Raw genomic sequence first — 26,836 nt, forward strand, 5'->3', positions numbered from 1 at the left:
GATACACTCGCTACCTCATAAGGCAGCCCATTTCAAAATTTTGACAACCTGTGGAGTTAAAAAGTGTATTCCTTATACTGAGCCAAATTGACCTCCTATAGCTTTCAACAATTTGGTCTTAGATCTACCCTCCGGAGAGACACAAAATAAACCTAATCCCTCTAGAAGACAGCTAATCTCTATAATATTCTCAAAAAAAAAATATTGTGATGACTCAGGCTACAATTCTATCAAGAATATAATAAGCCCAAGACCTTTCCTCTCCTTTTCCTTTTAGTGACGGAGTAAACTTATGTGATATACTTAATATGCTGGGAGAAGAGCAAATGTTCCTCCCAGCAGGCCCTGGTGTACAGTCCAATTCAAGACCCCAGTTTGTAGGCTGCCTATGGGCAGTCAGAAATGGGTGAGCGTCTAGGTGCTGAGCAGGCAGGCTCCCTCAATTATTGTCTCTCTTACAGTAACCACAGCCTTCTGCTGGCTAAAGTGCATGTCTGGCCCCAGAGATTCTCCTATTAGTCAAGGTCGGAGGTCTCGAGTTCTTGATCTTTTGTGTACATTAGAATCCAGGGAGTTTTTCATAGGGCCCCACCCCCTTTGATTTTGATATAGTAGAAATGAAGCAGGCCCAGTAACCCGTATTTTAACAAGCACTCCAGGTGTTAATGTCCTTACTATACTTGGAGAAACATTGATCTAAGTAAAGAAGAAAAGACGAGCAAAAAATACCTTGCATTTTGGTTTATTTAACCAGAAAGCTTAACATTTAATTTATCGGTTGTATTCATTTAAATTATTAAATTTCATGTTATACAAATAATGAAAATAACAATTTAAGTTATTTATAATGCATTCAATACTAATCATTAAGTCTATCAAAAGTCTTCCAGAATAAGAAGGGAACTAGTAACATCATATGCAAGTAACAGACTGAGGTGCAAACTGAAGTGCCTGTTGGGATGCATTCAAAATGGGCTCTAAGAAGGGAGCCAGGCTCCTGCATTGCAGCCTATTTCCCCGCGTTGGGTCGTCCAGAAGAACAGGGCCAGGGCCAGATATGAGGAACTTGACATGGAGAGTACATTTTGGTCCAACACTTAGCTGATCTTGCTCGTGATTGAAGTTAACACAAAAATCATACCTGGATAAGCACCACCACACACATCCTTTGCAATTCTGTGGGAATTCTAATAAAGCTATAGAGTGATTCCAATACACAGGTTACAACAAGTTAAAACATTTCACAGTAGTCTAAATACCTGGGGAGTTTAATTATGCAAAGAAAACCCTCTTTCCTTTGAGAACAACAGCTTACTTCTTTTCAAAATAGCTCCTGTGGTTCTTTGATAAATACGAAGGGTGTCTCCTCTCTAACTTAGCCCTGAAGTAATGCTATCCCAAGGCAGCCCTGGTGACCTTGTTTCCTTGTGGCAAAGTGAACCCGTGTACTACCCAATAATTTAGCACTTAGTTAACCATCTAAAAAAAGTTGAGCAACAAATTTAAAAAAAGATAGGAACTTAACTTTCCTTCTAAGACACTTCATGAATGTTTACTGCAAAACAGAATTCTTTTAGAATAACTGTAGCAAAGGCATTTAACTTTCATTTTCTGTCGGGGTGAAGACTTTTACTGGTTTGTCGACCTTCCTCTTCTTCCTGGAGCTCTCAGAACTTTGCTGACTGCATGCTAAATTCATTCTTTGAATCTGTGAGAATCACGAGAGAGAGGCACAATTCAGCAGAGATTTTGACGTCTGCAACAAGGCACATCCAAGACAGGTAGACCAAGTATTAATCCGCCTAGCTGCATAACGGATCCAAACCTGCTTTCCTGTGGGCTGGTTTGGCCCTGCACCAGAGGCCCTGCTGCCAGTATCAGAGTCTGGTATTCCAAGTTTCAGGAGCTGAGGTCCCCTGGAGGCAGCCAGTTTCACAGGGACAGTTTCTTGGCTCTCTTTAGTGAATTCAGCACATCCAACTCTTGAGGGAAGAGTTGTCAAGGTGTGGGGCCAACAAGGAGCAATTAAGGGTCAGGAGAGATCTAGGGCACTGATTACTTTAGCGGCAAATATAATTTAAGTCCCAATTTCAGTTGGCAGAAACATACAGCCTTATCTTTTCTATCATAGGTTCAGATTAATGAATTGGGAGGGACCATGGCCCTTTCGTTCTGCTTGAAGACAAAGTGTATGTTACTGATTAAAGGGAAGTTGATTAGTGAGTCATCATAGATATATAATTCTCCGTTGGGGCTCAGCTTTGGTAAAGATTTTAGGACTTATTTTTGCTTAACTGAGTGAACGACTAGATGTATCATAATCTGTCAGACAATCTCTAATGCCTGAAATTCCAGGAAAAACATAGAGGACATTTTTATATTTTCTAGCCACTAGATGGGAGGAAAGGTTTTTCCATGTCCCCTGTTCTTTAGGCAAGACTTATCAGAATATCTGTAGAGGTTCCAACATTATCCTTTTTTCTTTCGTTATAGATGCAGGTTGCTGTTGTTATTATTATTATTATTATTATTGATATGTTATTACAACAAAATAGTGGGAATGTCAATAAAGCATTTAAGTACCATTTAGAATCAAAGACTGGCTCAGATGGCTAATTTAATCACTAACTTTTAGTTTTAGAAAGCATTTGAAACTCTGATCTCAGATATCACAAATTCCCTTCAGCTTAAACTAAGACATCAACCGTATAGAACAAAAAAAAAACTCTGAGAAAATAAATAGAGCTGCTTATCAAATAACTGGTTTGCTTAATTAAAAAGTTTGACAGGGTCTGTTCTAAAAGAAGGAAATAGTAACATAAAAACCCAAAGTACAAAAACCAACTTCTTTATCTAGGAGATGAATTTGTTACAGTGTAGCTGTTAGAAAAAGTACTTGGTAAAATTCAGCTTTTCTAGAAATGTTGCCTGGGCATTCTTTTCATTCAAATGAAATTATCCTCACTTCTATCAAGTCTGGATACACTGGGAAGAAAGGAAGATGGATGTACAAATCCTCAAATGACAAGTTGACCTGACAGTTTAATAGTTTTGTTCTCTTTTTGTTCTTTGCTCAAAAGTAAACCAGTTTTATTATAAGTTTCATAATATAATTTTACTGCAGTGAGTTAATCAAAATATTTTTAAATAATGTATACAATCTCAACAAAGCCAGTGAGGCCTAGGAACTCTCAATGGTTTACAGAAAACTAGTGGGTTCAAAAGCAAGTATGTGATCAGTCAGGGGACACTTCCTAACATACTTGAATAATCTATATAAACCAACAAATTTATCTATACAAAGAAACATTTTTCAGGTGTATTCCAACTGGCTGAGTTTGCATATTTGTCAAAGCCAACCAGGCAAGCGAAGGGCCAGCCATTCGGCAGGCTAGACAGATTATCCGGATGATTTGAGCAACGTCGGATGGTCATCAAATGATTTCTAATGTATATCATATTATATTTTAAACAGATAGCTTTTAAAGTGTTTCTTGTATACAGACTAACGAGAGGCCACTATGATTCACTTACCAATAGAAAGAGCCTCAGGAATAGAGTATGTACATACATGTCTGAACAAAGCCTTAGCGATATGCTTTCTGCTATATGATATTTCCCTACTTTCTTCCCATTTTTGGTTTGGTAACATTCTCCGTTTGGGAAGCCAAAGAGCAGGTTTTGCCTTTCACACAGATGGGACAGCCAGCTGACTTGGTAGCAGTATGTGAACATCACTGGAAGGATCCCTTCTCCTAAATGACTCCATTTGTCATTTATTTATTCATTTACTTAAAAAAAAGTTTGATATTTGAATATTTGTGACTGTCTTTGGCTATCTTTTTTCCTTATTCTCTACATTCTCTCTGGGTGTGACTCCTAGGAATCAGTTCCCATTTATAAGCAAAGACCACCACATTTATATATTCACATATATAAATAATCTTCCTTTTCAACTCCAGATCCATGTGCGTAATCAACTGCTTACTAAAAGTCTCCAGGTGGATGCTCCAAAGAAAACTCACATGCAATGTGTCCAAACTGCCTCTTCAAGCCGGCTCCCAATCTCTGTTCTCACTCTGTGATCCCCCTGGAGGTGTCCAAGTTAAAAACCTGGGAGTCATCATACACGGCCTGCCCATCAGTCTCACCCTAACATCTAACTAGTCACTGATTCCCGTTGATCCTATCCCCTTAATATCTCTCAAATCCATCTATTTTCCTCTATCTCCCCTGCCTCTACTATAGCCCAGGGCAACGTCATCTCTCCCAATTACTGGAACCGGAACTCCCACTATTACTGCTTCTCCAATCTACTCTTCACTCCCGGGCCTAAGTTGTCTTATATTAAATCTGACCACATGGCTCTTCTGATTGATTCATCATCCACCCATTAGTGACTTTCCATTGTCCTCAGAATAAAGTCCACTCTTCATGGCCCTGGCGACCTCTGCAGCCTCATCTTGCCCCAGACTTATTTGGCCAGTTGCAATTCTCCAGATGGGCCCTATTCTCTCCCCTCTAGATTTTGCTTTTGATGCCCACTCCCATGCGCTGCTCTCCCTTCATCACCAGGCCTGGGGGCAGCCCTGGAGTTTATCCTGCCTACTGGCCTTCTCTGAAACCCTTGGAACTGTGTTCTGTTCTTAACCCCTTCTGTAACATTTACTACATTATCTGGCTTACTTACCAGTGTCCTTATCCAGAGTGTAAACTCCTTGAGATTAGTGACACTGTATTAGTCATCTTTGTATCCAGTTCCTGGCATCTGCTAGGTGCTATTACATTATTGGCTGAATAAATTACTGCATTTGGATATTGACATTAAGCCAAGCACTGTGCTGGGCACTATTACTGTATCTCTAGTAATATAAAGATGAATAAGACACAGTCATTTTCAAGAATTGAGTCTTATAAGGGAGAGGCATTAAGCACGTGATATAACATAATGCAATACAATACAATACACATGCACTCAATAGCCATAATAGACATTTATTCATTCAGCAATTTTTTACTGAGTGTCAGTTCTGTGCACGATACTGTTGTAGGTGCTTGGGACATATCGGTGACAAAAGAGATAAAAATCCCTGTCCTATAGATTTTACAATCTGGCCATTTTTGGCTTAATAATTTCCAATGGCATCTCACTGCTTTTAGGATAAAGTCTAAAGTCCATACTTTGGGTTTTCATACACCATTAGTGGTTCTTTATATTTCTGAAGTGGGAGATGGGGTCACAGGGTGACTGTAAGATCCTGATGAAAGCTGTGTACTCTTTCCTCAGAAAAACGCTCACACCTTCACTTACACACTCATCCACTATAGCAGGCCATTTGAGGGGGTTCCGAGACCCCTTGAATACCTCCCAATTTGAGTCACTATGCCACGGACCTGGCTGTGCCCAGCAGTACCAGCCTCATCTCCTCCACTCTACTTCTTACTTTCTTACTCTCTGCCCTCTCAGTTTTCTCATATCATGCTTCTTCCTGATTCCGGACCTTTGTACATGATGTTCCTTCTGCCTAAAATGCTCTTTCCCTTCTCTAGCTAATTTTTTACACATTTTTCTGATCTCAGGTGAAACATTATTTTCTCAAGGAAACTTTCCCTATCCCCATTACAATTAAGTTAGGTCCCACAATTATATCCTCTTAAATAGACTTCCAGGAAATCAGGGACCTGCCTGTCTCAGTCGCAAATTGCACATTAGTAGGGGCTCAATAAATATTTTTCAATGAATGAAGGAAACTTCAAAGAGCACTCTGCCTGCACTGTAGAAAGGGAGTGGATGCAGGGTGATGAGTCATGTCGTTGTCGTAGTCAGGTGACAACTTGGGCGGCAGTGCAGATGGAGAGAAGTCACCAGTGAGAAATATTTAAAAGGTAGAGTCAGAAGAATGGCCAATTACATGCGATGGTAAAGCAAAGGTAGGTAGGTCAATAATGAGTGCCAGTTTCTGGTTTAGCTAATTTCATAGATAGAGGTACTGTTCTCTCAAGTAGAAAACAATTGGAGTTTTGAATCTGCTGAGTTTGGAGTACCTGCGAAGCCCCAAGTGAACATATTGAATAGGCAGCTCTGAATGCAAGTCTGGAGCTCAGGAGAGAGAGGATTGGCTGGAGATGTAAATTTGGGTGTCGTCATCATATGGAGGCTAATTAATACCATGGGTGTGGAAGAGTTTGTTTATTGAGGGATCAGAGCGTGAGAAGGGAAAGAAGCCAGGACATAGCCTAAGGAACTCCAACATTTAGAGATTATGTGGTAGATGAGCCAACAAAAAAGATTGAGAAAGAGAAATAAAAGAAGACTAGCAGATTGTCATATGAAGAAAGCCAAGGGAAGAGAGTTTTAAGAAGAGGGAGTAGAGAAAATAAAAGGGGTGATGGTAGTGAATAGTTTCAGGTGTGAGGAAGATGAAGACTGACTATGTCCACTTGATTTAGCCACATGGAGGTTACTAGATGCAATGGATTGGTGGGGGCAGAAGTCCCCTTGAAGTCAGTTGAAGAGTGCATAAAAATATTTAAAAATTGAGACAGCAAGTATACAAAGTTTTGTAAATAAAAGAAATTGACACAGCTAGTATACGAAGTTTTAGAAAAGTCAAGAGGGAATGACCACTCAGCCTGGGGAATTTAGAGAGGGCTTCTTAGCAGAAAGGGACATTGACTTGGGTCTTAAAGAATACGTAGGAGTTCATCAGACTGGAGATGGTAGGAGGGAGGTGGTGGGAGAGGGCATTCTAGTTGGAAGGTTCAGCATGTTTAAAGATATAAATCATGAAATTAAAAGGAAAAAAAAGATATAAATCATGAAAAGACATGGAAGGTTTATGGGACAGCAAGAAATGTCCCTTTATTTGATTGGCTCTTAGGGTGAAGTGTTATGTATCTAACACACACTTCTGTTAAAAATGTGAATTCCCCTGGAACTATTATTCAATACGATGTTAGTGTAAGTTAACTTATCAAATGGTCTCCAAGTGGCAGCCTGCTGAAAGCAGGGCCTCACAGGCTCTGGAAAGAAGACAGATAAGTTTTGATATAGAGGGAGCAGTTCAGGGCACAGTACTTACTTTGCATTAAGAGACGTGGGGAACCAAGGCGGGGACTGGGGGCTGCCCCAGGCAACCAGGAAATATCATGAGTACTTTATGTGCCTGGGGTGAGAGTGCAGTGAATTTCGCTTACTTCAAAATTATTTGTCAGGACAGATGTGGCAAAATGTTTTCTCTTTAGAAAACCACTTCCTTACCAGTATAGATTTATAATCAAGTATGGAATCTTTGGATTTGGAAGTTCCCAGGTAGAGGAATTGTATGGTTCAGAGAGGGTCTGTGCCCTTATAAGGTGTTACAGCAGTGATGTTAGTTTTGATTCCTTTCCCTTGATATTTACCTTTTTTGCACAAAAGATAGATCAACCGCAATTATAAAATAAATGCTATTAGCATAAATGTAGCTCATATTAACATTGTGATGAATGAGCCATAAGAAGTGCTTAAAGAGAACACTTACTTCCACTCCAGTGGAGCTGTGAGCTCTCTGATTCTGTTGGGAAGTGCCTCATGTTTTACTGGGATTTATGAAATTTGCCCATTCATTTACATTCTTGATTTTCTGTAGTGTATTATCAGGGTTCTGGACCATGGCTATCTCTATTTAGGAAGTAAATATGTATTCTCCTTAGAGTCATAGCCACATACTTCCATTAAATTTCAAAAGTTATATCAATTCTCCCTTCCTCCACATTTTCTAAGGCATCATATGGCTTTAAAAGTTCTATAATTAATTCAGTTATTCAACAAATGTTTTTGAGAACCTTCTCTGTGGCAGACATTGTGCTAATAAGCACTAAAGATACTAAACTGGTCAAGACACATTCGTGTCCTCAAAAGTGGCCTGGTGGGGGAAACAAACTGGTTACAGATGAAATGATAGTCATGTATAGGGTACAGCAGAGACTCCAAAAAGAGGTTATCAGCTTTTCCTGGGGAGGCCTGGCAAGGCTTCAAAAGGGTGGTGAAGCTTGAACTAAGTAGTTCAAGATGAGCAGACATTCACCAGGCAAATGACATTAGGAACTGAGGTTTCAGAGAGAACATTCTAGACAAAAGGAGCACAGGCACAGGGATATAAAGCAGAATACCTCTGGAGAATGGGGGAAAACTTAGTGGGACTAACAGGCAGGGCACAGGGTGGTAGGCTAAGCCATTGTCATTCCCTGAAGTTTGGACTTTGTACTGTAACGGAGTGCCACGAAGGGCTCTAAGAGCAAATTTGTTTTAGAAAGGTCCCTATGGCAACAGTGTGAAGGGCGGACTAGAGAGGAGTTAGAAAAGAAACAATGAGGCTGCTTCAGAAGAGAACTGATCTGAGCAAGAACATGAGCAGAAGGGAGGTTAGAGAGGAGAGGACTAATAGGGGAGAGGGCTGAGGAGAGATAGAATGAATGCTTGAACCCAAATCCTAACATGACTTGATCATTAATTGGAATGAACACAGGGACAGCAAAGAAAAGAAAGGAGTAAAAAAAAAAAAAAAGACAAAAATCACCCATGTTTTTGGTAATGCCATTGACCAAGATGAGAAACAAAAGAAGCTAAGGAGGTGGGTGATGGGAATATGGTAGGGAGGATAGATGGAGGAATAATTGATGCTGTTTTAAGGTTTTGAATTGGAGGTGAGATATCCAAATGAAGATGTTCGCAGGGCATTAGCTATGTGTCCTGGAGCTCTTGACGGAGGAAACTGCATCGAGAGTACATATAGAAAGTGTACTCACTTTGGACAAAAGATGTGATATTATTATACTTGAGGTCTAGAAGGAAGGAGGTAAAAGTGGAATAAATATAGGTACATCTTTAAATATGGGGACACAAAGTTGAATGACTCATACTTGATGACCTTAATTAATTCTATGAAGTAGAGTTTAGTTTATTTGCTTAGAAAGGGAGGGAACTGGTCTTGGGTGGCACTTACGTGGTGAAAGTGTGGACAATGGGAAAGGGAGTTAATAATAGTCTTTCAAAATTAATGTTACTGTTGCTGAGGAACCAGATAGCTTTAAGATCCATCACCTTCAAATTAAAATATTTAAGTTTGACATACTAAAAAATTTTCTCTTCTTTTTACAAACATTTGAATGCTTACAATAGACCACATGAAAGGTTGGACAATTAAGTTCGCAAACTTTTCACTGTGTGCTTACATGGTGGAAAATTTGCAAACTTAATTGTTTGACTTTCTTATATTGTGCTAAGAACATCACAAATATTATAGCATTTATTCCTCATAATAACTGTGTGAAGGCAGGGAGGGGGTTTTATTCCTCTTTTTATAGATGTGGAAACTGAAGCTCAGAGAAGTGAAAAGCCTTTTCTAATTCACACATTTTAGTAAGTGGAAGCCTTGAGCCCAGGTCTCCTGATTTCAAATTTAGTGCTTCTTATAATTTGCCTCTTCAACCCAAAGGGGAAAACAAAGGTAGGAAACGGCAGGCAAGGCCATCAGAACTCTATGTAGGGTTCATAGGCATCTATCTGGGGTTGATCCTTTTGGGGCACAGCCTACTGGGACCTGAAACTAAACACAGCAAAAGCCGAGTTCATTGTTTTCCCTTTGTAACCAATTTTTCCTCATGACTTTTCAATTTGTGTTAATCACCATTTCCCAGTCATCAAAGTAAAAAACATAGTCACTTTAGAGTCCTCTCTCATCCCCTAATGCCCACACAGAATTCTTGTAATGAGTAAATGGAATAGTACAGATAGAGTGCCTAGTACAATATCACACAGGTGCAAGTCATTCAGCCTGATAGCTGTTATCAATCCTACCTACTGCCTCAGATATCCCCTCCTTCAGCCAAACTGGATTGGTGTGGTAGGCTGAAAAACGGGGCAGAGACTGGGGTGATGTGGCCATAAGCCATGGAATGCCAGCAGCCACCTGTAGATAGAAGAGGCCAAGAACAATCTCCCCTAGAGCCTCCAGAGGGAGTATGGCTCTGCCTACACCTTGATTTTGGCCCAGGGACATTGATTTTGGATATCTGGCATCTAGTGAGAGAATACATTTCTGGTGTTTTAAGCCACCAAATTTGTGGTAACTTGATACAGCAGCCCTAGGAAACTAATATAGTTACATTCCCCAAACACACCTCACTCTTTTCCCTCTTCTCTATTTCCTTCATGATTCAGAAAACAAAAATCTTCTGTTACTTACTCATTTTAAATTTTAAATCATTCCTTCAAGGTCAATCTCTAAAAGTATTTTATCCACAAAGGCTTTCCTGCTCCTTTAATCAGATATAAGCTTTCTTTCTTGAGCAAATCCCCACAGCACATTTTTGTAATTGTGTTTTTCTGACAGAATATTTTTAAACAATTTGTCCTTTACCTGGGACTGGGTTTTAAGTTCTTTAGGAATTCATTTGTGTTTAATATTATGGTCTTCAGACTCTCTACAATAGAGTGCAGATTGTCTCATGCAGTGTCTTTCACACAGCAAAATTCTTTTGCCACCTCCCTCTACTATCTACAAAAGTGTTCAATTACACAGCTATTCATATACCCTAAAGCTGCACTATTATGGGAGCCATTAGCCACATGTGACTAATAAATTAATAAAAATTAAATAAAATTTAAAATTCGGTGCCTCAGTTGCATTCGCCACATTTCAAGTGTTCAAAAGCCACATGTTAGACATCACAGCTGTAGAACATTTTCATCATCACAGGACAGAACTGCTTTATAGAGGCAATCTGGGTTTAATCCAAGTAAACAGAAAGTCTCAAAGGGACCATGGTGATAATAGGAATACAGAAACTAGAAATACTTTCTTTCTCAAAATGCAAAGACTTATTATTGTAAAAATATCAATTTTCCCAAGTTTATTTTATCAAGTCAATGCAATCCCAATCAAAATTCCAATAATGTGTCTGTTGGAACTTATTAAGCTGATTCTAACAGTCATCTAGAAGAGAAATGTATGGGAAAATCTTTAACATACTGAAAAAAAAAAGAACTATGAGGGATAAAGAGTTGCTCTTTCAGATAGCAAATCATAATACATAGCTAGAGTAATTAAAGCACAATCGCAGTCAGATACAAGTAGACAAATGGATCAGTGAAATAGAATAGCAATCTAAAACTAAACCTATGTATCCATGGGTTTTTATTTATTTATTTACTTATTTATTTATTTTTAAAAAATACTTTACTGGGGACTTGGGGAAGGGGAACAGCGTTGGGGAATCGGGGAAGGGGAACTGCCAAGTTGTTGTCCTACAATCTTAGTTGTGGAGGGCACAGCTAGCTCAGCTCCAAGTCCAGTCGCCATCCGGCAGCTCAGCTCAAGGTGCCGTATTCAATCTTAGTTGCGGGTGGGCGTAGCCCACCATCCCATGTGGGTGTCGAACTAGCAACCTTGTTGTTAGTAGCACGTGCTCTCACCAGCTGAGCCATCCTGCCACCTGTTGGCAGCTCAGCAGCAGCTGAGCTCAGGCACAGCTCACTGGCCCATGTGGGAATTGAACCGGTGACCCTGTTGCTCAGAGCTCACGCTCTTAACCAACTGAGCCACTTGGCTGGCCCTATGGGTTTTCAATTTATGATAAAAGTGGCATCCAAATTAGCAGGGAAAGGGCAGACAACTCAAGTGATATCAACTCAATGGGAAAATGTCTTCACACTGGAAAAAAAATATCCCAACTAGCTTAAGGAGCCAAATGTAAAAAGAAAAAGTTTAAACTTATTAGAAGAAAGTACAGAAAAATTTATTTATAACTTCAGCATTGGGAAGACCTTCTTAAGCAAGATATAAAATGATAAAACCATGGAAAGACATCTCATGTTTCTAAATTGGAAGACTTAATATTAAGATGTCAATACTACCCAAAGCAATCTACAGATTTAATTCAATCCCTGTCAAAATGCTCATGACCTTTTTTTTTTTTCAGAAATAGAAAAACCCATTTTAACATTCATATAGAATTTCAAGGGACCCTGAAATTCCAAAACAATTTTGAAAAGAACAAAGTAGGAGGCCTCACGCTTCCTAATTTCAAAACTTACTACAAAGTTATAGTAATCAAAACATGTGGTACTGGCATAAAGACAGAGACGTATAGACAAAGGAATAGAATAGAGAGCCCAGAAATAAACCCTCACTTATATGGTCAAATGATTTCAATAAGTGTTTCAAGAGCATTCAATGGGAAAAGGAAAGTCTTTTCAACAAATGGTGTTAGGAAAACTGGATATCCACATGCAAAAGAATGAAGTTGGACCCTTACACTACAAACAAAAGTTAACTCAAAATGGATCAAAGACCAAAACATAGAAGCTAAAACTATAAAACTCATAGAAGAAAACATAGGCAGAAGCTTCATGATATTGGATTTGGCAAAGATTTCATGAATATGACACTGAAAACACAGGCAACAAAAGAAAAAAATACATCAACTGGACTTCATCAAAATTAAAAACTTTTGTGCATCAAAAGACACTACCAAGAGAGTGAATAGACAATCCAGGGAATAAGAGAAAATATTTGCAAATCATATGTCAATGGATTAATGTCCATAATATATAAATAACTCCTATAATTTAAAAACAAAAAACAACCTGATTAAAAACTGGGAAAAGGACTTGAATAGACAATTCTCCAAAGAAGATATACAAATGGCCACAAAGTAAATGAAAAGATTCTCAACATCACTAATCATTAGGGAAATGCAAATCAAAACCACAGTCAGATATCACTTCGCATCTATGAGGATGGCTATTATTTAAAAGAAAAGAAAAGAAGTATTGAGGATGATGTGGAGAAACTAGAACCCTTGTGCATTGCTGGTAGGAATGTAAGATAGTGCAGCTGCTATGGAAAACAGTACGGCAGTTCCTCATAAAATTAAAAATATAATTATCATACGATCCAGCAATCCCACTTCTAGGTATATACCCCAAAGAACTGAAAGCAGAAACTTGAACAGGTATTTGTACACCCATGTTAACAGCAGCACAATTCACAATAGCCAAAAGGTAGAAGCAACCCAAATGTCCATTGATAGATGAATGGATAAACAAAACGTAGTCTATACATACAATGGAATATTACTTAGTCTTAAAAAGGAAGGGAATTCTGACACATGTTACAACATGGATGAACCTTGAGGACATTATGCTAAGTGAAATAAGCCAAGCACAAAGGGACTGCTATTGTATGATTTCACTTATATGAAGTACCTGGAGTAGTTAAATTCATTGAGACATAAGGTAGAATGGTAGTTGCCAGGGGCTAGGGAGAGAGATGAGAAGCTGGTGTTTAATGGGTATGGAGTTTCAGTTTGGGAAGATGAAAGCAGTTCTGGAGATGGATGGTGGTGACGGTTGCACAACAATGTGAATTTACTTAATGCCACTAAATTGCACACTTAAAAATAGCTAAAATGATTAATTTTATGTTATGTATATTTTACCACAATAAAAAAGGTAAAAATAAAAGTAGCACACAATAAAAAATATGAAACTGTAAAGGAAAACAACGAGTATTTCCTGTGGTGGTACAGTCTTTGAACAGGACAATCTGGACAATCTACAAAACTTCAAATGCATATATTTTCTGACCCCTAGACATCTACTCTAGAGAAATACTCCCATATGCACACACAGAGTCATGTTCAAGGACATTCCCTGAAGTAATGTTCCTAAGGAAAAGCAAAAACAACTTAAATGTTCCAATAATAGCAGAAAATTGAAATAAACCAGAGCACTTTACTACTAAGGAATACTATGCAGTAGTTAAAAAGAATGAGGTTAATATAAATATGCTGACAAGGAAAAATTTCCAAGATATATGTTAAGTTAAAAAATCAAGTTTCAGAAAAAAGCATTATCATATATATGCTTTTAAAAAGTCCACAAATCAAATATATGCATATATGTATGTATATATACATTATATATATGCATATATACATAGTGCTGTAGACTAGAAAGAGAATGTAAGACACAATTATAAGCCACATATATAATTTTAAATTTTCTTATAGATATATTTTAAAAAGTGAAACAGATGAAATTAAATTTTAATTATTTTATTTAATCCAATATATCTAAAATGTTATCATTTCAATATGTAACCAATAAAAATTTTTTGATAGTTTACATTCTCTTTTTTCAGCTTAGCAATAACCCACAGCCTTCGTACCAACTACATTCTCTTTTTTCATACCATGTCTTCACAATCCAGTGTATAGTTTTACACATATAGCAATCCCAGCTCAAATTAGCCATATTTCAAGTTCCAATAGCTGTTGTGTAGCTAGTGGCTACCACATTGGACAGCACATTGTGTGTGTGTGTGTGTGTGTGTGTGTGTGTGTGTGTGTGTGTGTGTGTGTGTATGTGTGTGTGTGTGTGTGTGTGTGTGTTTTACATACCAAGTCAAAGGTATGAAATATCCTTATTGGTAGTTTTCGATTATCTTTTAGAATATACCCACATATAACTTCTAAATTAAAGTTAAAATTAAAAATATGAAGTTCCACATTAATTTGCTTATTAATTCCGTTAAAATTATGTTTTATTACTTGATTTGTTTATAATCAACATGCTTACTACTTCATTTCTTTGTTTTCCTTTATTTCGATGTGATAAAAGCTTTATTATGAAACTATTTTGATTTGTAAGCTGAAAAGGTAATAAAAGAACATAAAAATATCTTAAAGTTTATTTGGCTTAAACTTGCACAATTATAAAATATTCTAAAATATTATTAGATACTTTTCAATAGAAAAATGTCAGTGACTTTCCTAGTTTCAAGAATAATTAACTAGTAATTCTGTGGTAGCAAAAGACAAACATATAAAACATAAAAACACACTCAAGCACATACTTGAAGTAATTATAAAAATGAAAATGTTTCTTGGTCTGTGCCATGTTGGAGGAAACCTACAGGCAATGACATGATAGTGTTATTAGAGGTACTAAACTTGACATAGGTTTGCTGATTCTTCAAAAAAGAGATGAACAGATAATAGATACAGAATTGGAAATGTGATACCCTGCTTCTCATAGACTTGCTATGTAGGTCATTTGCTTGAATCTTAGTCTCTATGAAGTACTTTAGCAGGTGTTGAGAGAAACACAGTACAACTGTAAGTACAGAAATGACTATAGAGATAGGTCCCACAAGACATAAAGAAAAAGACCACTCTGGTGTCTTTTGTCTGAGATGGAAGATCTCTATTGGTGTGATATCCAAAACTTGGGTTGTAACTGCCTACTCTCACTGGCAGGAAGGAGAGGGAGAATAGATGACACTTAGGAATTCTGGCATCCCCTGAATAGTTCTTCCATACAAGGTGGAGGCAGAGTGGCAAAGATACTTTCATTAAGAAGTCAAATTTTCACTTTAAATTCACCCTAAGTTCACTTGAAGAGAAAAAGACAAGGAAAAAAACCCCCAAAAAACCCTAAAGAGAAATAGTGGATGTGCAGAGTGAGGATAAGTTGTATATGAGGGGCAGACACTTAAACTTAATTTTTATTTTACTTTTTCAGCAAACGGTAAAACATTTACAAAGTTTCTAAAACAAAATGAAAATGATCTTGCCTCTTTTCTGATCTACTTTTAATTTACTTGAATTCCTATTATTAACTGAATTTTCTATGGCATTAATTTAGTTCATGTCTAGTTATTTAATTGCCTGCTCCCATTGTTTTGGTTTTATTTATCTATTTCAATAATTAATACAGTTACATAGTATTAAATTCAAAAGGTAAAATAAAGGTACAGTGAGACTCTCCCCACCATTCCGGAGCCACTCAATGTCCCCCTTAGAAAGCAACCACTGTTACCAGCCTCTTAAACATTCCTCCAGAAACTGTCTGTTCTATTTTCATATTGAAATCAACTGCCATAAAATTCACATCATTCTCCTCAAATTGTTTTACTAAAGCTGGAGCAGGCCTAGCCACAGTAAGAGTAAAAAGGAGGTAGAGGGCTGTGACCAAGTAACAGACCAATCTGCAGGGTCACTCCTGGTCTCATCTATGGAGGTGGGCTTTCTTCCCAGTGCCACCAGTTATCATCCCCATCTGGAGACCACACTTTTTCGTCAGGACTATGGGAAATAAAAGAGAATCAAAGAGTGGAAAGGTAAAAGAGGAGGGTCAGGAAAGCAGAGATTCAAGGTACTGTGCTTTGGTGGTGATGGGAACAGCAGGATGGCACAGCAGCAGAATGTTTCAAGGTAGTAAGGAACACATGTTGAATGACAAACTCTACCCAACATCTAACACAGGTAAGATGAAGTAAGGGCTAAATAAAGGTACAAGCAGTATGCTGCAGGAATGTAGAGAAAGAGAATGGGGGGAGGGACTTCATAAATAAGCCCAGGGCTGGTTGAGCACGTTTGGCGAGCTTTTTCTCAAATTACACACGTTTTCCCTGACTCAGGAAAACCTATAGCTGGGAGAATGCCAGATCAGTGTGCTAAAATTGTCAGTAAGGAAGTCTTTTGAAACAAATATAGAGAGGAAAAACTAAGAACTTTGCACACATACACACAAAAATACATAAGGAATAATAATAAAAGTCCTACTGCAGTCACAACTAGTCTTTGGTTGTGAATCAGAGAAAAAAATATGAGCATTTTCAAAAGCTTTGCTAGTTATAATCAGGGCTGCCAAGCATTGCTCACCTCCAGGGGGCGCCATTCACATTGTTGTCTATGTTTCAGGTATCCCTGGAATTGTGCAGTGTACAGTCAATACTGCATGGAAACCCTGGAGTAAACACCAGTTTTTGGACTACCACTTTCTAAGTTTCCCCATCATTAAATTTTTACTTGGGAAACAGGGTATTCTTTTTGGCTAATATTGCCTATGACAAGAAAAAACAAACATTTAAAATGTTATGAATGTATTTTCTTAAAAACCTAAGGTTGTTGAGTATAAACTGCAGTGTAGCTATGCTACAGAATTTGGCTAAATTATATACCTAAAGTATGACATACTGTACATATTTTCCAACCTATAAAGATTTTCCATGATGGGGTAGGGCTGCTCAGTTTCAAATTAAACACTATTTATTTAGAAATGCAGGGCTATTTCAAATCAGGCTGGGCCAGAGAGCAGAATAAAATAGTATTATTATTGCAGGGCATCTGGCATGTTTTACTCTGAGGCTTTCAGAATTTAATGATTAAAAGTTGAAAGCTTCTCCCTGTCTTAGAAGAGTTTTTCTAATTTTCCCCCAGTATCTTTCTTTTCACTGCCATTATCTAATTCAGCAATGTACAGACATCACCAGTTAGGAAAACAGCAACACAGTTGGTCATATAAAAGAATAAAAAAATGAGATGTGAAACTGATTTTTGTGAGTGTTTAAAATTATGCTACTGAGTTCGTAATTCCTGGTTCTATTATTAGGAAGTGTCTAACCAGTGAAATCAAGAAATATTTGCCATAATTAGATATGGCTGTGTTTTGTTCTCTTCTCTGCACTTTTCATTAATTGTTGAGTCTGCGGGAACCAATCTTTTAAGTGTTTTGTGGTTTTTGTTTTTGTTTTTTTTTTACTTTGTGGGTATTGAGCTAATTCCTGGTGGTTTTTAGAATTTACCCACATTTTCCCTTTTTGTGGAAATATTTACACTGGGGATTTCCACGAAAGGAATTAGAGTTAATTGAGTTTTTTTTTTTTTTTGGATGATAGCAGCTGAGGCCATATATCTATTAGTGCCTTTTTTTTCTTGCCCTACTCTAAGAGAGTGTTTTCACACATGAGACTTAATCTAACAAGTTCTCATGGAATATTACATATGTAAAATAAGATCATGTATTTGAAAATGTTTGGCACAATATGTGGTACATGTTAATCACTCAATACAAATTAAATATGTGGCTGCTGTAAATGAAATGTGCCCTGAGCTGGCATGGGGATTTAAAAAAAAAAATCTAATCTTGGGGTATGAGAAGTATAAGGGATCTCAGAGTGATAAGTGACATTACATGTTCAATAACAAGTATTTCACTTCAAATTTTAGCTATAAATTTCTAGTGTTCCTGTAAATGCAACAGTGGCAGACGAACTACATATGCTCAAAATGTTTACCTTGAAATGAAGAAGAAAAAGAGGAGCATGGAACCTAGAGACACTGAAAATTGAAATGTATACGAACTGAGACATCCTCTCAAATCCCACCCAAGAAGCAATGAATAAACTTGAAAAATTATTCATCTGGTCTTTTTCATGGTATAGTGCAAAGACTGAGGACCAGGGGGCTGGGTTCCATCATTGACTTGCAAGTTTCCATCATAGTAAAAAAAAGGGAGGGCGATAATATTTGCCGTGTACCAAACAGCGATGCTTTGAGGATTAATGACATAATGTCTGTAAAGAGGTTGGAGCTCCTTGGAAAAAAGACACTACATAAATAAAAAGTAGTATTAATATTTAGGCTTAGTCCACAATGTGAGACCTGCTTTCTTTGGCTCATGAGGTCATCAGCAGTTTTGTAAAGTGTGCTCAAACACCCACAGAGGAGCCTTGTTAGCTTCCTTGAAAGTGTACTGTAAAGCTAATCTGACCCACCTGGTCTGAGCAGTCATGGAGGATGTGTTCCCTTTTCACGGTCACCAAGAGGGTGCCGATGAGGAGTGCATGGCCAAGAGAGCACTTCAATAGAATTTAGGGCTTCCCGGAATGCAGTGGGGGTTTGGGAATGTTTTGGCTTAGAATTAAACAAAAGTCCAGTCGTATCATTTCTTGATTTAGAAGAAAGGCTAAATTTACCTTTGTCAGACAAAGAAAATTTGAAGTAAGCATAGGAATGAGACATGTCTCCAGGGGTTGTAGTCCCTTTGATGGCAATAGTCTGACTCCTCATCAGTGCTTCATATCTGTGAAATGGTTATCAAGGGCAATCTTGCAGAGGTTTTAGTTCTAAAGTTTCAAAGGACAATTAATTCAATGTAGACATTGCCTTGCAAAGTCTTGTGGTATAACTGAATGACAGTAGTGTTATTGTGACAAAATATTTGCATCTCAGTTTTAAAAGATAAAATTAATTTTGATCCAAGGGTCTCAGGCATCAGAAACCACCATCTTCAGAGTGTATGGTTCACAAACATATCATAATCATTAGCACTTAATAGTGATTTTGAGACTATAATACAAAATATTTGAACAAAGGATGGAAAAAATATGAAGGAATCTTTTTGTTTTTTTTAATCTGGATGTTTTGTTTCTACATTGACCTAGGTTGAGTGTTCTTTCAGAAATGATTTGACTTCTTGTCTACTGATTACTATGGTATTGCAGACTGATTGATATTAATAATACATATATGCTTTTTTAGGGGAAAGGGAACAGAAATGTTATAACCTGCTCGACTTGTAGTCAAATCTACACTAACTAAGAAGCTTTTTCTAAATAAAATATCCACCTTAGTTATTTTTCCTCTTTCCATCCCTTGGTGAACAGCTTAGTCCTAAAGCCAGCGTTATGTGTGGCAGAGCAAGATAGGCTTCTCCCTGGTGGGGTGTCAGCCTGGGCAGTGTGAGGAGGGCATCCATGTGGACGGCAGGCCGCATGAGGAGTCAGAGGCCAAATGAAGCGAGGAGGGCCTCACAAGTATTGACGCACGGTGGGTGTCAGAGCCCAGGCAGGGTGAGGAGGACATTGCATCAACATGGGGAACAGTTTGAGGGCAGGAGAATCTGAGCCCTGGTGGGGTGGGATGGGTATCTATGTGTGTGGGGGGAAGGGGGTAAGGATGTGGGTTTGGTTACATTTGAGGGGACTGATAAAATAGTTCAATATGTTCAAGTAAAATGGGAGTCAGATTTCTCACTGATGGAGAAAGAGATTACAAATATGGTTAGTGAAAAACTTGAATAATTTCTATATCAGAATACTGGTCAGTATAGATGTGAACTTGTGGATTGTATATAGAGACATAAATATAGTGTGTGTGTGTTTGTGTGCATGTGTTCATACATATATTCTCTAGCTCTGTCCACTGAGAGCCCACATCTTTGCTACTAAAAGGAAACACATTTCTCTCAGGGGTCCTGGGAGAAATGGCTGACTCCAGGATTGAGACAGAGAAGGTACAAGATGAGCCTGGAATAGCTTATTGTACCAGAATGTAAGAAAATGGGACATGTCAAAACACATAGCTTGAAGGGGCTCCCACTGGAAAAATCTGAGACAGTGAGAGTATCAAAATAAATAATGATAGTAATGGACAAACCAGGTACCCAGAGCCTATACCGATATAAATAAATAATGAATAAATGGAAGTTTAATAAGGAACAGGATAATTTACATAGTTTCAAAGTACTTCCCTACAAACTACTTATTCATTACAAAGGGGAAGAAGAGAAATTTGACAGTAAAGAAGCCATGCAGGGCCGGCTGAGTGGCACAATGGTTAAGAACTGGCTCGGGACGCCAGAGGGCCCCGGTTCGGATCCCACATATGAGGGCCAGTGACACTGCCCTCCACAGCTAAGATGCTGAACAACAGCTCAACCTGGAGCTGGGCTGCCATGAGTCGCCGGTGGCGGCGTAGGCTGCAGCCCCTGTGGCAGTGGGTTGCCATGGACTACCGTATGTAGCCAGCAGCCAGCGTGAACGGCCAGCAGCCGCAGTGAGCGGCTGTCCAGAAGCCGGCGACTGATGTGCCTCGCCCGGGAAGAGCGCAATGATGGTGCCAACTTGGGCCAGTGAAGCAACGTCCTCCACAACTAGACTGAAGAACAAAAGGACAGCAACCTGTCTGTTCCCCTTCCCCCAATTCCCCAGCATTGTTCCCATTCCCCCAATTCCCCAATAAAAAAAAAATCTTAAAAAAAATAAAAGAAGCCATGCAGAAACCAGGTTAATCAAGTGACCAAAAAATAAACATCATCAGTAATGGGCAGATCAAAATTATGTGTCACTTGACAGGAAGCAATGAGTATGAGTACTCAGCACCACTTTTATGGTACTCTTGAGAAAGATACATACTCTGAATCTAATCATGAGGAAACATCAGACAAACCCAAATTTAAAGATCCTCTACAAAATAGTTGGCCCATTCTATAAAAACATGTCAAGGTGATAAAAATCGAGGAAAGACAGAAGAACTGTTCCAAACTAGAGGAGGCTAAAGAAATTTAACAACTAAATGCAACATGTGATCTAACCTGGATCCTTTTGCTATAATGGACATAATTGAGCCAATTGGAAAAACCTGAATGGAGTCTGAGAGTTAGATGTTAGTAATGTATCAAACTTAATTTCCTGATTTTCATGGCTGTACTAGGATTATGTAGGACAATGTCCATGCTTCTAGGAATTGCATACTGCAGTATTCAGGAGTGATGAAGCAACTGGTTCAGAAAAACATTATTTGTGTGGTACCTGCAGCTTTTCTGTAAGTTAAAGATTGTTTCAAAATAAAAATAAATTTATACAAAAATATTAATGTTAGAAAGATTGTACATTTTCCTGTTTTTTCCCCATTAATATAATACATATTTTACAGACAAATATTGTGGAAACTAAAGACACTTATTCTGTTCAAATATATCTAGTGATTATTTTGAAATGTGTCCATGTTACTGAGGTTTCCATAAGCTTGGCTCATTCTAGAAAAAGAAAAAAGGCCAGAGAAGCTGGAGAAGGAGCAAGGAGAAGATGGAAGGAACTAAGGCCTAGAGCCAATCAGGTATGGCCCTGAAGGCCACTGAAAGTGAAGTGGCGGGCCAGCTGAGAGGCTCAGTTGGTTAAGAGTTGGCTTAAGAGCCAGAGCTCTGAGCAACTGGGCCGCCGGTTCAATTCCCACATGAGCCAGTGACGCTGCGCCCGAGCTGAGCTGCCAATAGGTGACAGGATGGCTCAGCTGGTGAGAGCACGTGCTCCTAACAACAAGACTGTCTGTTTGATGGTGGGCTATGCCCGCCCACAACTAAAACTGAACTTGGCACCTTGAGTTAAGCTGCCGCCCGGATGATTCAGTGGATAGAGTGTGCGCTCTTAACAACAAGTCTGCTGGTTCAACTCCCACATGGGATGATGGCTATGCCCACCAGCAACTAAGATTGAACACAGCACCTTGAGCTTAGAAGCCACGAGCTGCCGACGTGAAACCAGATGGCAACTGGCATCCTCCACAACAAAGACTGAAGAACAACAACTTGGCTGGTCCACTTCCCCAATTCCCCAACACTGCTCCCCTCCCCCAACTCCCCAATTAAGAAAAATGAAAAAGAAAAAAAAAAGAAAGTGAAGTGGCATGAACAGATTCATTACTTTAAAAGATGACCCTGGATGCTTTATGTCAAATAAACTGTGTATGAGCAAAAATGAAAATAGGGAGAGCACTACAGGGTACTGTATACTTGAGCTAAAGTGGTAGCACTGAGATAGTGAGAAGTGGTCAGATTTGAAACATAGTTTGAAAGGAGAGCTCACTGGAGTTGCTGGTGGACTGGATGTGGGTTATGAAGGAGAAGAAGAAAGGACGGCTCCTAAGGTTTTAGTCAGAGCAACTGGGTAAATGATGGTGTCATTTACTGAAATGGGAAACACTAAGGAAGTGACTAATGATGGGAAAATAATGAGAACTGTATTGGACAATGGAGTGGTGGGGATGAATACCTGATTAAAGTAGGTTAAAAAGCATAGAAAGCAGGGAAGTGGACACAGAAAGCATAGACAAGTCTCTTGTAAGATGGATATGATTTGGGGTCAATGGAAAGAAGAAAGGCATTCCAGGCAAGAGACAGTATATTTATTAAGATATGGAGGCAGAAATGAACTTGGCTTGTTCTTGTGACAGTAAAAAAAACCTGACCTAACAAGGAAGGAGAACATGTTGGGTAATAGTGGGAAATATGACAGGTAACAGGGAGCCAGATCATGAGAGGTGTTTAGACTTGATGTAGTAAAAAGTAGGAGTCATGAGCTACTTTAATTAGGGAAGTAATATGATGAAAGTTATATTTAAAGAAGATTAGACTGGCAGTGGTATGGGGGACAGAGCAGGAGGCTGTGGGAGAGCCTGGAGGCTGTGGCAGCAATTCAAATGCAAGAGGATGAAGGCCTGGACTCAAGTTTGGGCAGAAAGAACAGGCTGGAAAGGGAAGGCTTGGGGGAATTTTGATACATGACTAAATAAGGAGAATGATTTCAGGATTTAAAAATTAAGACATTGAGAGGATAGAGGTGATGCTGAGAGGCAGGGAAACTTGTTCTGGGTGTGAACGGAGGAGGGCAGTGGTGAATAAAAAGATGAGCATATTAGATTTGATATGATAAGAGGGACATCAAAATGGAAATGTCCAACAGAAGGTTAAAAGATAGGACTGGAGTTCTGGGACATGGTCAGGGCTCAAGGTAAGTAAGACATTTGGGCATCAACAGCATAAATGTAATGCTTGAAGTCCTGAGAATGGATGAGTCCTCCAAAGGGAAGTACATAGAGATTGAATAGCATGTGGTCAGAGACCTTGGAGACATCAGGGTTCGCCTGCAATTAGTGGTGGGAGGAGGAACAAAAGTGATGAGAGAAACAAATGACAGGTCAGACAGCTGGAAAGAGAATGAGAACTGTATAATATAGAAATAAGAAGGAACATTTAAAAGAGAATGTATAGTCAACATCACAAAACAGGTAAAAAATAATGAAAAAAAAGGAGTAAAAACCACGAGATCTAGTCATTTAAAAGTCATTGTTTATTTTGAAGAGAGTAGTTAGGAAAGTGAGGTGAAGAAGCCAGCTTTCTTAGTTGAAGAGCAGGTGAGAAGGGGTGCAATAGATGGAAAGCATCTTGTAAAAACATTGGTAAAGAAAGGAAGGAAACAGTAACTAGAAGGGCAATCAGGATCAGGTGAAGGCTTTTCTACCTAATGGTTGGACCAACTGCATTCAAATTTTCCTCCTCTCTTTCTCTGAGAATTTCAGTTTTGCTTTTGAACAAAGTCAGAATTCTGACACCAAGCATCCGAAACCAAGTGGAGGAAATTGATCTCTCTGTGTGTTCTTATAAATTAACAGGGAAGTATCTTTGTGGACTTTTGAACTATCTTCTACCAGTATTTTTTCCTAAATTAAGACTACAGGTGTTCTGGAAGCTCTGAAAAGATACAGTATTAATCAGAAATTAAAAACATGCAAATATTTTCAGATAATATCATTATTATATGCAGTGGCCTTCTATTCAGCAGAGGTGTTCATTTCTAAGTGGAAGGATATGAGCTAATATTCTCTTCTTGAGACCATTTAGACTTAAATCCTTTAAATATAATTTTATAGTAATTTTTATAGTATTATAAAGTGTTTTTTACATTATAATTGTTAAGCAATGCTTTACCAATTCTCAGAAATCCTGAATAAAGCAAGTAATATTATTTTTATTCTTCAGACCAAAATGCCTAGAGAAAAAAATGCATTGCTTGTCCTATAAGCTAATTCTTGACATTTATTTTTTTAAGAAACATATTTACTGACTTCTGGGTAAAGATGGTAGATTGACACACACATTTATTTAGTTTTCTCTCCAAACTCAACTAGAATGACAGTAAAGAGATTTATTTAAAAAGCAGAAACCCCAAAGGACAGAAAGAATAAGAGAAGACAACAGCAATTAAATTTTGGAAGCTGGAAAGCAGATGGATGAGAGGTAACTAACATAGTTGGTAATTTAAAACAGCAGTAGAGCAAACCAAGGACCATCCAAATGTACATTAGTCTAAGGGATTTCCAATATCAGGTACTTTTGGAAGAGGAGATAAAGAGGGTGGGTAGAGGAGCTAAAATAAGACCAACTAAAAGACATTTATGAAGCATTTGGAATCCTCAGATCCCTTCCTCAACTTTGCAGAGCCAAACAGTTGTCCCTTGCCCACCTGGGCATAAAATCAAATGTTTATTCTCTGGAGAGGGTGATAAAGGTCTTCAAATATTGGGATACAAAGCACAATTGAGGCAGGGTTATGGTACTGGAGACAGGGAATTAAGTGAAAGTATGCATACTGACTGGAGACTCTCAGCCGTCTATTTGGCTCCCAAAACACTGGTGGCCAACACAGATTCTGAGGAAACTGATCAAGGGGTAAAATTTTTATATACAGATATTGAGGATTCTCCCAAGGGCCTGACCAGATGATTCTACAATGAAATCCACAATCACAGTCATCCACAAGCTCAGAGCTTTCTAGTTGCTCCACTCTTAAATATGAGCAGACAACCAAGGACTACCGGCCATCTTTTGACTTCTGAGGAGAGAGAGGTAGGGGAGGTGGAAGGGGGTAGAGGAGGAAATAGCAAAGAAAGAGAAGAAACAGACACAAACATACAGAGAGAAGAAATCTATCTAGAGATAATATCCTCTGAGATAACAGACAATTCTGTAAGCATGAAGACAGAATGCCATAAAGAAGATTATTCAGAGAACAAGAAAAGGCTCTTGAGAACGAAAAGACAAGTGAAAACTCAATAGAAGAGTAGGATTATGTTGAGGAGTTATCCACGAGAGCAGAACAAAAGCACAAAGATATGGAAAATTGGAAAGAAAATATTTTTTAAAATAAGAGTACTGTTCAGGAGGTCCACTCACTAAATATTAGGAGATCCAGAAAAAAAGAACAGAGAAATTTGGAGGGACATAATTTTCAACAAGGAGACAATTCAAGAAAATTTCCCAAAACTTAAGGAATACACAAGTTACCAGATTCAAATGGGCCACTGAGTGACAAGCACAAATACTGAATGAAAATAGACCTACATCAAGGCACAATATTATGAAATCTCAGAAACCTGAGGAAAAAGCTTCCAGACAAGAAGAAAAAGGGATAATATACAAAAACACAGTATCAGAATGGCTTGGAAGTTCTTAAGAGCAACATTGAAAGCTAGAAGGCAAAAAAACAATGCCTCAAAATTTTATGAAAGATAACTGTCCTCCTAGATTTTTATTTCCAGCCAAACTCTCAATCAAATATAGAATAATGATATTTTTAAGGCATGTAAGACCTCAAAAACTTATTTCCCATCACCCCTCTCTAAGGAAGTTACCAGAGAATAAGCTCAATGGAAATGAGGGAGCAAACCAAGAATAGGAAAAGGAGATCTATCAAGGGAAAGGCAAAGACTTCCCTGGAAATTGGTGAAGGGAGATTCCAGAATGAGAGCCAGTCACCAGGCAGAGATAGCCATCATCCAGATTTGGTCAAAGGTGAAAAGCTCCAGGAGAGGGACTTCCGGTAAGATGGCGGAATAGACAGCCGCTGTGCCAACTACCTCCCAGGATCACAACAAAATTACAAATAATTTATAAGATATTCAACCTCGGGAGTTCCCTGGACCCTAGATGAACAGAACCTCTAAACGAAGGACTTAAAGAGGAGGCCACATCGAGTCCGGCAGGAGGGGCAGAGACGAGAGAGGGCGAACCCCGTGAGGGTCACCTCAGTGGTGGGGAGGCTTCTCTGATTGGGGGCAAGACCCTCCGGCCCCACACCGCGCTCACCACCCCAGAGTTACATTGCCGGGAAGAGGAGTTCTACAATAGCTGGAAGGAGAAAATAGTGAGGACTCTCTTAGCTCGGCTCGGTGAGGCTGGAGGTGTCTGTAGAAACAGTGGAGCTGGCAAACCAAATTGCTCGGCTGGTGATCTAATACATTGAAGCAATCAGAGCGACAGCCAGAATGAAGAAACAAAGAAACATGTCCCAAGTAAAAGATCAGAAGAAACCTCAAGAAATGCAACTAAATGAAACAGAGGTATCCAACCTTTCAGAGGCAGAGTTTAGAACACTGATGATAAGAA

The 26,836-nt window shown here is 38.6% G+C and overlaps 1 protein-coding gene across 1 annotated transcript in view; it reads right to left on the reverse strand.

The window, feature by feature from the left end:
- Positions 1-820: 820 nt before the first annotated feature.
- Positions 821-26,836, reverse strand: part of HORMAD2 (HORMA domain containing 2) — an 87,691-nt gene continuing 61,675 nt past the window's right edge. Inside the window, exon 10 of the mRNA XM_019643106.1 lies at positions 821-1,708. Within this exon, the coding sequence (XP_019498651.1) occupies positions 1,598-1,708 (111 nt within the window). The 3' untranslated portion in view covers positions 821-1,597. The remainder of the gene's footprint in view (positions 1,709-26,836) is intronic.

Source organism: Hipposideros armiger, unplaced genomic scaffold (genome assembly GCF_001890085.2).
Source record: "Hipposideros armiger isolate ML-2016 unplaced genomic scaffold, ASM189008v1 scaffold_75, whole genome shotgun sequence".
Taxonomy (NCBI): domain Eukaryota; kingdom Metazoa; phylum Chordata; class Mammalia; order Chiroptera; family Hipposideridae; genus Hipposideros; species Hipposideros armiger.